This window comes from Sycon ciliatum, chromosome 1 (assembly GCF_964019385.1).
Source record: "Sycon ciliatum chromosome 1, ocSycCili1.1, whole genome shotgun sequence".
Taxonomy (NCBI): domain Eukaryota; kingdom Metazoa; phylum Porifera; class Calcarea; order Leucosolenida; family Sycettidae; genus Sycon; species Sycon ciliatum.
Window position 1 is genome coordinate 17444576 of NC_088643.1, and position 14696 is coordinate 17459271.

The 14696-nt window shown below is 49.8% G+C and overlaps 2 protein-coding genes across 3 annotated transcripts; both read left to right on the forward strand.

The window, feature by feature from the left end:
* Positions 1-289: 289 nt before the first annotated feature.
* Positions 290-5340, forward strand: LOC135815612 (galactocerebrosidase-like). The gene is made up of 3 exons (XM_065328932.1): positions 290-690; positions 1488-1708; positions 2742-5340. The coding sequence occupies exons 1-3, from the start codon at positions 445-447 to the stop codon at positions 4768-4770; spliced, it is 2496 nt and encodes an 831-aa protein (XP_065185004.1). The 5' UTR covers positions 290-444; the 3' UTR covers positions 4771-5340.
* A 2959-nt stretch (positions 5341-8299) lies between these two features.
* LOC135815632 (galactocerebrosidase-like) lies at positions 8300-14638 on the forward strand. 2 transcript variants are annotated; one of them, XM_065328955.1, is made up of 3 exons: positions 8300-8767; positions 11650-11870; positions 12123-14638. In XM_065328955.1, the coding sequence occupies exons 1-3, from the start codon at positions 8486-8488 to the stop codon at positions 14158-14160; spliced, it is 2541 nt and encodes an 846-aa protein (XP_065185027.1). In that variant the 5' UTR covers positions 8300-8485; the 3' UTR covers positions 14161-14638. The 2 variants fall into 2 exon arrangements, with proteins under 2 accessions (XP_065185027.1, XP_065185035.1); XM_065328963.1 differs by lacking the exon at positions 8300-8767 and adding an exon at positions 9413-9880.
* Positions 14639-14696: the final 58 nt, after the last annotated feature.

A 14696-nucleotide genomic window follows, 5' to 3' on the forward strand; every position in this document is an offset into this window, starting at 1 on the left:
TGCATGCCATTTGTGGCATGATGTCATTTTCGTGATGTGGCCATAGCAACGCGTTATCACGCCACTGATTAGTGTACGCACTCTCAAAGGTGTTGCAAAGGGATGTTGTGCACGCGGAAGTAGATCTCAAACACCTCCTTTCTGTGACTCATCACAACACCATCACATGACGAATTAGTATTTCAAAAGGGCATGCAGTTTGTGAACAGTGCAAGACTTTAGTGGTGAATGAAGATAGAAGAATGCATGCAGCTCCTGGTATATAAATGGGAGCCATAAACGACTCCAAGCATTTGTGCATCGAAATAAAAATGTTGCAAGGTCGTCGACCTGGTCGTGGATGTATTTGCAGTTTGTCAGTTTGAAAGAAAACGTCCGCGTTGTTTGAGGTGCGTCGTGATAAAGAACTGGGGCTCGAGCGGAGGTACAGCGTTCAGGGGCGAAATGGAGCTTACTTCGGTCGTGGCCTTCATCGCTGCGGTGGGCGTGTTGACTGCTTGTGGCCCTGCTGCGGCAGCAGACATAATAGTCGACAAGAAAGGAGTCAGTCTTACGTTTGATGGTATTGGTGGTCTAAGTGGCGGTGGTGCAACGTCGCGACTCTTGGTGGACTACAAGGAACCTCAACGCAGCCAGATATTGGACTACCTCTTCCTGCCAAACTATGGTGCCTCTCTACATATCCTCAAGGTAAATGTGAACCCCTTGCCTCTACAACAATGTACATGTCATGTACATGGGGTGAGTCATACAATGTGACCCGGTACGGTGAGCCCTTTACTTGTATCAAGAGTGCATGAAAACCTTTTTTTTACTCTTGCTTGTATTGATGTCAGTTCTGGCTCGGAAGGTTTTTGTATTCTGAGGGGCCGTTTACATAAGAGAATAAGCCCGGGCTTATTCCCCCTGGGTTTATATTATTATTATTAGTATTTTATTTTTTTGCTCAACACGACTGATCACAAAGCTTATTTTTCAACCGTTTACTTGACCGTTGTACGGAGCTGGGTTCAGGTGGGTAACTGTGAGTTCTGCGCGCATTTTATACTTCAAATCGCACATGAACGCAGTCGTAAATGTCCATGTATGATGAAATTTGGATCAAGAAGTGCCGGCTCGCGCTTCTACTACATTTCCGAATGTCACTTATTTTTCGAGAAGGTGAGGGATCGGCTAGGACCTTCCACTGAACGAAAAATCAAAAGAAGAAATGCCTAGAAATAAACAAAAGAGACGCACTGTCGATGGCGACATCCTCTCTGGCTCACGAGGCAAAATAAAAATATACGGAAAAACTGGCTACATGTTTGATTTGTGATCTATGAGGACTGATGAAAAGCTTGGGGAGCATAAGTATGGGGTCATTTCTTCTTTTAGGAAACTTCAGTTTTTTGTGTAAGTGGCTGCGTTGGAGGTTGCGGACAATTAGAATAGTCGTTTATTCTGTGGAAAATGGATGTTAAATGCACTTTTATTTATTGCCGCAGGTGGAAATTGGTGGTGATTCTCAGTCCACTGATGGCACTGAAAGCAGTCATATGCACTCTGCCGACGACCTGGACTATCACCGTGGCTACGAATGGTGGCTGATGGTGGAAGCGAAGAAGCGCAACCCCGACATCAAGCTGTACGGACTTGCCTGGGCCTATCCCGGCTGGGTGGGAAATGGATCTGGAAGTCCGTTCCAGTTTCCCAACCTGACTTCCTCGTAAGCTAGCTTGTGTGCTGTTGTCTTGCCTACGGGCAGTCATACTCCAGTGCAGCTGAATAAAATTTGACTGCGAGGGTTAAGTTTGCGGCGCCCTGCACCAGGTCACGTCCCAGTACAGTCGGACCTCGCTCATCCGGTCCTCTTTTATCCGGATCCCTCGCCATCCGGAAAAAAAGTCGTCGGTCACCGATTTACAGCATATGCCATGCACACATACAGGATGTGTATTCGATTATCCGGTTCCCTCGCCTATCCGGATATTTTGTGGAAAGCGGATGGGTGCGGTTATGCGAGGTCTGACTGTACGGGTAATCGCAAATCTAGAGGTGCACAGCGTCCCACACGCACTCGACTCGCGCGATCGGATTTCATTGAGCAGCACTGGATTATGCATGTTCAATGGGTGGCAAACTTCGCGATTTTCCAACAATCGAATGTTTGCTGAAAAGAAGATTGTTATCTTTATGACCGTGGAGTACACAGGCATATACACACATGCCTAGACAATGCTTGCATGCCCTGCAGTGGTATTCTTGTCACTGGGTGACTTCGGCTCTACTGCTAGTGCTTGCACCACGATGCATGTTGATTTTCTACACACACACACACACACACACACACACACACACACACACACACACACACACACACACATTACATACGTACATAAATGTACCTTGCCAGCTGCCTGTTGTCACTTGTGTCTTTCCCTTTTTGTGCTGCTGGCAGCGGTCATGTTTACAATGCCTTCTCGTGACAGTTTGCTTCTTTTTGAAAACTTGCTGTGGAAAATGGTTTCGTTTGCATTTCGGGCCATTGATAATCATATCTCGTATTCAGGTTTATCCTTGCGAATGGTGTGTGTGTGTGTGTGTGTGTGTGTGTGTGTGTGTGTGTGTGTGTGTGTGTGTGTGTGTGTGTGTGTTTGTTGAATGCGCAAGTTGCTTTTTTTATTGCGTTGGTCTCATATTCTGTAATAGTCATTTCGTTTGTGCTCCTCTTTTTTTTTGCTTTGCCTGTTGTTGTTCAGGTACATAGTAAAGTGGCTGGAGGGTGCCAAAAAGGTCTATGATCTAGACATTGACTACATTGGCATCTGGAACGAGCGCTCCTCGTCTGCTTCGTATGTTGTGGCCCTGCGTAATGCACTGAACAAGGCCGGATTCGAGAAGACACTCATTGTTGCCAAGGACGGCGGCGCTGACATCTGCAACAGCATGGCTGCCGACAAAGCGTACGCCGATGCTGTGGACGTTATTGGGCTCCACTACCCGAGCGATTTCTCAAACTTCTCGCTGTGCCACTCGTTCAATAAGCCGTTCTGGGCCAGCGAGGAGTCAAGTAGTTATGACGACGCCAACGGTGCGGCATGCTGGGCTCGTGTGATCAACTCGCACTGGGTGCTGCAGCAGATGACGTCCAGTATTATGTGGAACTTGGTCGGCAGCTACTACCACGGCACCAACTGGTATGCCAGCAGCATGCTGACAGCGGTGCAGCCCTGGAGTGGTCACTACTGGGTAGCCCCGGTGGTATGGGCCACCGCTCACGTCACTCAGTTCACCAAAGTTGGCTGGAAGTATCTGAAGAATGGCGCCGGCTCGGGAATACTGGCCAACGGCGGGTATTACGCTACGTTGGTCGACCCGAACAGCAACGACTTGACCATCATCATTGTGAAGATCTCCAAGGAGCATGCACCCTGCACTCGCCCTGGCCTTCCTGACTTCAACACATCAGCAGAAGAAGTCGAGTTTATGCTGGACAGCTCTCTGGGCGACGTCAGGAACTTGCAAGTGTGGCATTCCAATTTCGAGAAGGGCCCACCATACACGACCTTTGAGCAGAAGCCAATGATCCACGTCGTGCATAACCGCTTTACGTTGACGATCGAGGTCGGAGACTATTTCACCATTACCACTCTGAACGTGGGTAAGAAAGGAACAGTTGACAGCATTCCAGAGTCGCAGCCACGTTTCCCGCTGCCCTACTCTGACTCGTTTGACAATACATTTGAGTCTCAGGAGGCACCCTTCTTCGCTGATCAGATCGGCGCGTTTGAGGTGCACCCGGCATCGGTTGGTGCCGCCGAACACAAGAACGTGATGAGGCAGATGGTGCCGCAGCTGCCCATTGGCTGGTCGGACCACGGCTCGCGCGGGCCAATGACGGTGATCGGGATGCGCGAGTGGCAGGACCTCACCGTCACCGTCGACTTTCTGTTCCCGGCGAACGCTCCCGCCGACACTGCCGCGTGCGTGGCCACCCGCTCCGATCAGATGTGGAACAACGGCATCGTGTTCTGCGTCGACAGTGCAGGCAAGTACAATCTCACCACGGCTGGTCCGTTCCTGATCTCGCACACCAGCCAGCCAGTCAACCCCACCCTGCACAACGGTGTCCTGCAGGGCTTCAGTGCCAACAGCTGGCACCAGCTGAGCCTGACCACTATCGGCGGCAAGGCCACCGGCTCGCTGGACAGCAAGGTGCTGTTCAACAACTCGCCCGTGCGCGACATCGACACCGGATTCGTGGCCATGGGCACGAACGGCTGGACTGCCGTTGAGTTTGACAACGTGCGCATTGGCGAGGCCGGCACCAAGTGGTCGCCGCCGGCTGCGGCGGCCTGTGCCGCGCCGAAATCGGGCGCAGTCCTCTCGGCGCGTAACTGCACGCGCAACGGCCTGGCGTCGGCCGACCAGATGTTCCTACTGGTACCCGACTACTCCATTCAGCACGTGCCCAGCGGCTTGTGCGTCACGGCCCAGAAGATTGCGGCTGGTGGCGACCTGACCCTGCAGCCGTGCTCCGGCAGTAGCGACCAGACGTTCGTGAACGACTACACGAACATCCGCAACCGCCTCGAGCCCATGCACATGCAATCGCTGGTGCTGGCCGGCTCTACCAAGGGCGCCGTTAGCCTGCAGGCGGAGCACGCCAGCGGCGTCTGGTCCTACTGGTCCTACTTTCCAAACACGCAGCAGCTGCGCAACCAGTACACGGCGCGCACACAGCTCGGCTACCCGATGTGCCTGTCCGCCTGCCCGCCCACGGCCTGAGTATCCCAACACGTAACTTTGCAAGCTCTGTACTGCTAGCATCGCTTTCCACACGCCCCTTTACACCATCAGCATTGCCGCTATTGTCTCTTATATTATTATTTCAAATTTCCAAAGGCATTTGTGTACGTACTCCCCCAATTTCCCCATCGATTTATAGACCATACAATTCAGTGCACATTTCCCCTGAGCCCGAGCCCTAGCACCATTTCAACTTAAATCTGCTTCCATTTTTTTGGTTGTGGAGCGGATTCAACCCATGTAGCCCCGAGTGTTTTTAGTTTGTCTGCTGTTTGTCTGCTGTTTGTGTTGTTTGTCTGCTGTTTATCTGCTGTTTGTCTGCTGTTTGTCTGCTGTTTGTCTGCTGTTTGTCTTCTGTTTGTATTGTTTGGGTGTTTAGTTAGGTGTTTTAGCTGGAGACAATGACCTGTCAACGTTAGTTCGTACTTCCGTAGGCTTTGATTGTTGGACGGATTTTGTTTCTCGACTGCTTTGTTTGCGGTTGATTCTTCGCCTTTAACAGTCTATGTCAGTCGCTCATTTAGCCAAGCAAGAAATTGCCAAATCCTTCTTGCCCGAAGTTGTGTGTTGTTGCACCCGTGTTGAATTTTCTCATGGTTTCAGAGCCGATTCGATGTTCAAAGTTTGCAGCGCTCAAGTATGTACAGTCATGGCCAGGGAGTCGTAAAATACCGGTATTTTATGACTCCCTGGTCATGGCCAAAGAAACCCAACCCACGAGTCAAAAGTAGCAAGGCGTTTCCATTTCCATCGTGCGCTTTCCGAAAATCGATCTAGAGGCAAAATGAGCTGCGGCGGTTGCGCTGCTTTCGGCACATGGGTCAGATTTCGTTGGCCACAAGTGTACTTCACGGTGGACCGTTGAGTGGTCCTGCTATCTGGACTGGCCTTGCACTAGAGGTTACGACTATGTACATGGTGGCACGGGGTGAGCAAGTGGGTTAGCTTATGGGTGCTAACAAGAGTAAATTAGCTACCATATACCATGGGAGCTTACTCACTCTTGGTCCTAAGTATCACCAGCAGGTGGATTCGCTCGTGGGATCGAGAGTCGGCGGTTACGCTTGTGCTAGTGTATTGTGGCGCCACTGCTTTGCGTTCCATACAAAGCATCTCCACTGATGCTTTTTGTCTTTTGTCTCTCTATCATGGTGCCTCTATGCAAAGTTGGGTCATTTCATCTGGGGTCTGCCTCAACTTACTTGTGGATCGGGTACTAGTACCTGGTCCATACACCCTCCCCATGGGATCATTAACCCCGCTGCTGTCCTGGGTGAGGCGCATAGCAGGACTGGACGGCTTTGGCTGTGGTCTTCAGTTGCCAACAGTAAATACAAACAGACATCTCGGTTGATTCGGGATCAGTGGTCGAGCGTTGAGGGTGAAAAAGGGGGTAACTGTTGTTTGAAATCTTTTATTCTTGTTGTTGTTGTTGTCGTTGTCGTCGTTGTTGTTGTTGAATTCTTTATTCTCACGATGGCACCATCGCCAATAAGAGATTATTGTTGTTGTCGTTGTCGTTGTTGTTGTTGTCGTTGTTGTTGTTGTTGTTGTTGTTGTTGTTGTTGTTGTTGTTGTTGTTGTTGTTGTTGTTGTTGTTGTTGTTGTTGTTGTTGTTTGTTATTGTAGTTGTTGTTGTTGTTGTTGTTGTTGTTGTTGTTGTTGTTGTTGTTGTTGTTGTTGTTGTTGTTGTTGTTGTTTGTTATTGTAGTTGTTGTTGTTGTTGTTGTTGTTGTTGTTCAAAGGCTGTTGTTGTTTTCCTTATTTGGATTCGCGAAACTAAACGGACAGAACTGTCCAGTGCCAAGGGAGCGAATGATGAGTGTCAGATCACCATGCAACAAAACATCTCGGGGCAACAGGAGACCGACTAGAAGGAGGGTTCATTATAACACTAGTACGGAGAGGGGAGAACGAGAACAAAGGAGCGGCAGAAGTCTAAGCAAGAAAGCAATCAACACCAAAGGTGTTCTTGTGTACCAAAAAGACAGAGAGAGAGAGTGGGGGACTAGGGCCGAGGGAGAGAGAGAGAGAGAGAGAGTGTGTGTGTGTGTGTGTGTGTGTGTGTGTGTGTGTGTGTGTGTGTGTGTGTGTGTGTGTGTGTGTGTGTGTGTGTGTGTGTGTGAGAGAGTGTGAGAGAGAGAGAGAGAGAGAGAGAGAGTGTGTGTATGTGTGTATGTGTGTGTGTGCGTGTGTGTGTGTGAGAGAGAGAGTGAGTGAGACTCTCTGTAATAGTTTTCCACCGAGTCATATCCCATCGTTGTCTTGTTGACATGCATTCTTGCTAGTTCGGTTTTGGGAATGGAACACGATAACGGCAACAGAAAGAAATCGATCTGCTCGAGTCGAGCCGTAGCTCAGCAGCTCAACATCCCTGGTAGGCCCTTGGGGCTGGACGTGCCTTGGTTGGACACGGGCTCAGTATGTGGCAAGGTATTGATCTATGCTGGCAAGACAACACAGTGACACCCAGTGCCCTTCTGAAGGGAAGAGGGGCGGGAGTGCTACCGTGCCCAGTAGTAATGATTATGTGCATTGGTCCTTTCTACTAGTAGTAGTACATGACTGCAATGGAGTAGTGCACTATACCATGTTACTGTAGATACACAACAAGTAATTTTAGTTCCATGCCCAAAGTAGTGCAGCGTACCTAAAGCTGGTTCAGGAACAATGGGGTACTTACTACTTAGTAACTGTCACCGTGCACCAACCAACCAACCAACCAACCAACCAACCACCTGTCATTGCACCTGCAACTTATGCTTTTCGCAACCGTGCCAAAACAAGTGCTAGTTGCTGAAATCGCATCCATATTTTCAGAAAAAGCTGAAAAGTTGCTAATATCGCAACCTAGAATTGGAGAGTTCTTGTGCAAAAACCTACAAAAAAGGGACCTAGCTAGGCAGAAGTGCATCGACAGCAAACTGGTAGATCTACACCCCTTCCTGCTGTGAGCCACCACTTTACACAGTGCCAGTAGCCTGTTGCATGATGTATCCTACATGTACATCATTCCAGTGCAAGGCAAAAGGAACTACATTGTATTAGTATGCTTCAGTGCACATTATCACAACTACCGGTATACCTGGTATACCGTTGATCTACTGTTTCTCTGAAATCAGTCTGAAGGCAGGCGAGAAATGAGCGAGTACGAGTATGCATTTGTCCGACATGTAGTCGGTGAGTCGGTGACTTGACCTTTTGACCCCATGCCATGTCGCCAATTGCGCTAAGGTTGCGGAAAGTTGCGAAATAGTTCTCGAAAATGAAGAAAGTTGCGAAGGTTGCGATTTCTTCCTAAACAACGAAAAGTTGCGAAAAAAAGTGGCGAGCATCTTTGGGAAAGGGCTACCTGCCACACGGTCTTCTTGCCTTTTTCTTGAGTTGTGTGTCTGACTTGGACTTGTACGACTTCGTATAAGCATAGTACTCAGTAACAGGTTACTGTTGTGACAAGTAGACCGGCTTTAGCCTAGGTACCCTGGACTACTTCGGGCATGTTTCAAATAACCATTGCAATTTACAATTGTATGCACATGTAGAATCAACAATATGCTTATGCACTAAAATAAGTATTAGTAGAGTAATTATGTAAAAGTCTTCAAAGCGTGTTTTCCTACCGGCATGTCACGGTTTCAAGATTCAGTTGTAGCAGGTATCACTGCTTCTATTCGAGTAAATACTGGATCATTCAATGGCGGGAGTTTCTTTGGTTTCTTTGGTTATAAATCTCCTCGTCGCCAACTTGTTCTTGGACATTGCGGCGCTGAGAGCAGATGTGGAGCCGACAAATGTGTCCGGTAGCGTCTTGCCTGTCGATCCACGCCGCGGTGAAAGTCTCCGTTTTGATGGAATCGGAGCGCTCAGCGCGGGAGGCACTAGTCCCCTACTGCAGCGCTACGATCCGACGCATGCTTCTCAAATACTTGACTACCTTTTCAAACCCAGCTTCGGTGCGTCCCTGCAAATGCTAAAGGTAACTAACTGGTAATAGCTGCTCAGTTCTGAAGTCGGAAAGACCCGATGAGAAACAAGCTTGCGTCTTTTCGTCTTCACACGAATGTTGTGGGCAGCGATGATACCGCCGTTGTACTAGCTCCATGGCAGAGGGGAAGTAATTAGTTGGAGTCAACCAAATGGGTTGCTCAGAATATTAGGGGATGCAGCCTTGGCTGGCTTGAGCTGGTCCGTTGCGAAGATCCGGGTAGTAATACATGACTGGCATCACGCTCAACCGGCAAGTCCCATGCCGCATTGCCGGACCATGCCGGCCTGGGATCTGCCGGAATGAAAATGGTAGACTTTGAGCCATGGCAGTGCAGTGTAGTCCTGCTCGAGGTCCTCATGCACTGAGGTCGGCGAGGTAGATCTAATACTGTAATAGGTCCCCGTAACTGGCGAAAGCTATGGACCTACCCTCCTTTGTTCCTGCATCCAAGGACTGCTGAGTTACATGTAGGTAAGGTTGACTGAGAGTGAGAGCCAGAGTCAGTAGAGAGGTCTCGCGGGCTCGGTCAGTCCGACGTTCATTTTCATTGAAACGTCACCCTCTTGGGCCAGACTGGCGCGGCACTGTGCAGGCCGAAATCAAAGACATAGAATGATCAGAGACAGCCAGGACATCCTTCCGCAGTTTTCGTGGCATTCATTCACATGATTCAGGAGGCGGTAGAAGTAAACTCACAACCCCTCGGGAAATGAAACAGATGGTACAAATTATCCACTAGTACTAGTACCTGTATTCTTCTTTCTAGCTAGATTACGCGACGACAGCTGAAGACGTTTCCGATCGGATAGAAAGAGGAAAGAAACTTCAACCAAAATGAAGAAGCCACGATATATGCTATTCATTGCTATTCTAGCGTTCACAAGGTGTGCCGACGTTTTAGCAGCGGTTGCAGAGAATCGTGATGAATTCCCGCTGATGATCGACAAGGCCGGCGTAAGCCTTCGGTTCGACGGTGTGGGTGCAGTGAGTGGAGGAGGTGCCACATCTCGCCTCCTAGTGAGCTACGAGGACCCAGAGCGAAGTCGCATTCTCGATTACCTCTTCAAGCCCAACTTCGGCGCTGCCTTGCAAATCCTGAAGGTAAAAAATCCCACCAAACTGCAGCACTAGTCTGTTGTGGTAGAGTACCACCAAGTCATTGACTGAGCCCACGAATATCAGAGCCCTAAACCGATGGACGACTGTTGACTGGTGTTACTTGGTGTAGCCCGTAGCCTGCGCAGGGCACCTAAGCCAAGGTCCTTTCCCATCCTGTCAGGGGGGTGTATTGGCAGAGCATAGCCAGAGACAGCCTAGCCAGACACCACTGGTTGGTAGCTAGCTGCAAGGGTGTGTACGCGGTGTAGTCTTCATTGGGAGGGGGGACTAGAGGGTTCATTACTCTCGTGCAAGGCGAGCATGAGTTGAATGCTCAGTTATTAGCTGGGTTTGAGCTCTATAGAAAGCCTCAAGTGGTACCTCTTCGACATCCGTTGGTTGTACCGAGTACAGTACAGTACAGTAGAACTCCCCTGACCCGGACGCCCCGAATCCGTCTACCGGGCACCTTTCTGGCCCATGTCGAGTTACACAATTGCCCTTTCAACAAAAAAACGGCCTCAGAAACTATTGATTGGCATAACAATTGTTTACTGGCATGCAGCGAGTGTGTACAGTGCGTATCGGTTATAGCGTGGTCGTGTAAAAGAATATACTGCCTACAAGAATGAACTCTCATGTTTTCATAATCATAACATGGATTTCATGTGCACATTTATTCTTGCAAACAATTTTATCGTACAGTAGAATATATCGGTCCTAAGAATGGACTTTGTGTAGCGAAACATGCCAGATCAGTACAAAGTATATCGCCTGTAGTAATAACATCCGTCCAAATCAGTTCTGATCTGACTCGCGTTGGGTCGTAGTGCTGCAGGTTCAACTATTGTGGTCATGTAACTCATGTTGCATAGCCACATGGTAAGCCTATGTGACTGTGACCAGCCGCATGCACAGTAGCACTACCTTGTATGTACGATGGTCTTCCTGCCTCTGCGCACATGCACATGATATGTCACACTTGATTTATCGTGTGTAAGAAATATCGGAAATAAGAATAGAAAGTCGTTTTTCAAACACCCACGCTATAACCGATACCTACTGTATATGCTCCGAGTTACGGGCAATTCCTAGTTACGGGCAGTGGCTTGGTCCCAATTTGCCCGGTTAAGGGGAGTTTTACTGCACTGTTGACTTGTACTCGGAATTACGTCTCGTCCACTGCCACTGCGGAGTGTGAAAGTCATCGGCTCTCGGCAAACAGGACCTGTACAACAGGTATTATACATACATATAGGCTGGTTAGGGGAAAGGGTTATAAAAGCATGTGCAGCTCTGTCAGATTATTCTCAGATATCATATCAGTCTACAAATGTGAATTGACTTTTCATTCTTCGCTTCAACTGCTTTCTTATACTTATATTCTCCATATTTTATTGAGAGTCTAAGCCATATGGTTTCACACAGTTATACACCTCTACTCAAAAACGGTCTCTCGGCTACAAATTCTTCCAAAAATAATAAATCCAAATTTTCGGGCCAGGCCCATCCTGAAAATTTGGATTTTATTAACATGAAGTGGCTACAGCGCACACCCTTAGTAAGCCATATGGTTAGGCGAGAAGGCAGAAACCCCCCCTGTGTACTAGTACTGTATCCGGTGAAGTAAAATAAAACAAACAAGCCGAACAGAGAGATGTGAGTACAATCTGGTGTATGGGTCTTACGGCCATCATTGTAGTCAAGTAGCAGTCATGCATGGTCGCGCTAATGCTGCCTTCCCGGTGCACGCTATGGTGTTGTTCACGCAGGTGGAGATCGGCGGCGACTCATTGGCGGGGTGCGGCGCCGAGAGCAGTCACATGCACACGGACAACGTGTCACGCGTAGACTACAGCACTGGCTACGAGTGGTGGCTGATGGTGGAGGCCAAGAAGCGCAACCCCGACATCAAACTGTACGGCCTGCCCTGGTCCTTTCCTGGATGGCTGGGCACGAAAAGTCCCTATGCCAATCCACAGCTAACCGCACAGTAAGGGCTATAGGCAAGGTTGTAACGACTTTAGAGTGACTTGATGGATGTGTGCCATCTACGCATGTGTGACAGTGTGTGTGTGTGCGTGTGTGTGTGCGTGCATGTGTGTGTATAAGTATGTATGTGTATGTGTGTGTGTAAGTATGTACATGTGCGTGTGTGTATATACATGGATGCATAAACGCCAACTAGAGTGTTCACTTGTGATATTCCCTGGTTACTCCCCGGTCTTTCCTCGTGTGTCCATAGGTACATTGTTAAATGGCTGGAGGGTGCCAGGCATATCTACAATCTCACCATTGATTACATCGGTGTATGGAATGAGCGCCCATCGAATTCAACTTACGTCCAAGTTCTCCGGAGCGCCATGGATGCCGCTGGTTTCAAGCAGACGCAAATCGTGGCAAAGGACGGTGGCGCTGACATCTGCAACAGCATGGCTACCGACAAAGCGTACGCCGATGCTGTGGACGTTATTGGTCTCCACTACCCGAGCGATTTCTCAAACTTCTCGCTGTGCCACTCGTTCAATAAGCCGTTCTGGGCCAGCGAGGAGTCGAGTAGCTATGACGACGCCAACGGTGCGGCATGCTGGGCTCGTGTGATCAACTCGCACTGGGTGCTGCAGCAGATGACGTCCAGTATTATGTGGAACTTGGTCGGCAGCTACTACCACGGCACCAACTGGTATGCGGAGAGCATGATGACAGCCGACCAGCCCTGGAGTGGTCACTACTGGGTGTCACCCGTCATCTGGGCCACAGCGCATGTCACCCAATTCACCAAGGTCGGATGGAGGTACCTGAAAAACAGAGCGGGGTCGGGTCTCCTTCCCCTGGGCGGTTACTATGTGACCTGGGTCGACCCTGACGGTCCAGACTTCACCATCGTGGCTGTGAAGATCTCGTACGAGCACGCTCCCTGCATTCGGCCACACTTACCAAGGTTCAATACGAGCGCAGAGACAGTCACGTTTGAGTTGACTGCAAGCATGGGCCACATTCAAAGCCTGCAGGTCTGGTACTCAAACTTCGAAGATGGCCCTCCGCACACTCTGTTCGAAAAGCAAGCCAACGTAGCAGTGGTGAATGGCAAGGTCAACCTGCACATACCAGTCGGTGGATACTTCACACTGAGTAGCCTGAAATCAGGGGAGAAGGGATCATTTCCGAATGAGAAGACATCTGCGCCAAATCTCCCCTTGCCGTACAAGGAATCGTTTGACGCGGATCAGATTTCCGGGACGGCAGGATACTTTGCAGATCAGATAGGGATATTCGAGGTCCACGCGGCAAGCTCGCAGGCTGGCGCTCACAAGAACGTCATGCGGCAGATGGTGCCTCAGACGCCAATCGCGTGGCAAGGTTGGGGCGACACTGGCCCACTGACAGTGCTGGGAATGCGTGAGTGGCAGGATGTCACCGTCAGCATCGACTTCTACGTGTCCGAAGAGCTGGTGGTGCACGCAATGCCCTGCGTCGCGACCCGCTCAGACCAGAAGTGGCTCTACGCCGTTGCACTATGTGTGAATGGGACAGGGTGGACGCTGAGCAACCGTGGACCGCAATTGCAGGCTGACAACACACCCGGAAATCCTCCAGCCACGAGCATTTATCAGAGCGGACCGTTACCAGCGGGCGTGAGCATAGCAGGATGGCATGCCATCACGCTCACTACAATCACCACGCAAGCAAGCGGTACTCTCGACGGCCACGTATTGTTTGCCAACGCCAGCATTGGCAACGCTGACACGGGGTTTGTGGGAGTCGGTATGAACTATTGGTACCCGGTAGAGTTTGACAACCTGGAAGTGGATGCTGCAGGGCCAAACTGGGAGCCGACGGCACCATGTCACAGCAGCACCGCTGGTGACACCCTCGGCAGCCGCAATTGCACCACGAATGGCTTGAGCAGTCCGGATCAAGAGTTTGACCTGCTGGCGACCTATCAGCTGCGGCATGCCCCCTCGGGCCTGTGTGCCACAGCCACAGCCCTTGCAGCCAGTGCGACAATAACACTGGAGGAGTGCGACGCTACGAACAGCAACCAGACATTCTTCAATACCTATTCCAATATCCGCAACATGGTCACAGCCATTGAAGCAGTCAACGGCCTTGTTCTATCTGGCAGGTACAGCAATGGTACTGTTAGCTTGCAAACACGGAAAGCAACACCGGGTTGCTGGACCGAGTGGGCGTACTTTCCAAACACACGGCAGCTGCGCAATCAGTACACACGCGACGACGCTGCCGGGTACCCGCAATGTCTGTCCACGTGCCCACAGTAGCGCACTACATGCAACATTCACTCTCATCCAGGTTGCCGCTGTGGTTAAACTTTCAGAGTGAAAGAACTCAAACGTTCCGAGCAATAACAATAATAATTATTACATGGCATGAACTAACTAATATTACTATGCACGTTCTGCCAGGAGTAATACTACAGCCCAAAACAAAAATGCAGATCCATATTTACTACCTTTCTGCCGGCTGTCATGGAAGGTCGGTAGATTATCGTACCTAGTTCCGAGCCCCATGCCGGTTACTTCTGTTCTAATTTGAGCATGCAATCAGTGTCTGCTCTAGGATTGTGGGACAGCTGGGTACACGTGTAGCCATGCAGTCGGTCCTTTCAAAGTTCGAAAGTGTAAAGTACCAACCGGGTCACAGGTGACCCGGTACTATTATTTTCAACCGGGTCCAAGCGCCGCCCAACCGGGTGGATTACCCGGCTCACCCGGCGCTGGAGCAGACACTGGCAATGATGTCTCTTGATACTCTCGTACAACTAAAGGCATACCCAGAAAAATCATAGGAGATAATG

Coding starts and splice junctions, on each gene's coding strand:
- LOC135815612 (XM_065328932.1), top strand. CDS start 445: ATGGAGCTTACTTCGGTCGTGGCCTTCATCGCTGCGGTGGGCGTGTTG. Junction 691..1,487: donor CCTCTCTACATATCCTCAAG/GTAAATGTGAAC, acceptor TTATTGCCGCAG/GTGGAAATTGGTGGTGATTC. Junction 1,709..2,741: donor TTTCCCAACCTGACTTCCTC/GTAAGCTAGCTT, acceptor GTTGTTGTTCAG/GTACATAGTAAAGTGGCTGG.
- LOC135815632 (XM_065328955.1), top strand. CDS start 8,486: ATGGCGGGAGTTTCTTTGGTTTCTTTGGTTATAAATCTCCTCGTCGCC. Junction 8,768..11,649: donor CGTCCCTGCAAATGCTAAAG/GTAACTAACTGG, acceptor TTGTTCACGCAG/GTGGAGATCGGCGGCGACTC. Junction 11,871..12,122: donor AATCCACAGCTAACCGCACA/GTAAGGGCTATA, acceptor GTGTGTCCATAG/GTACATTGTTAAATGGCTGG.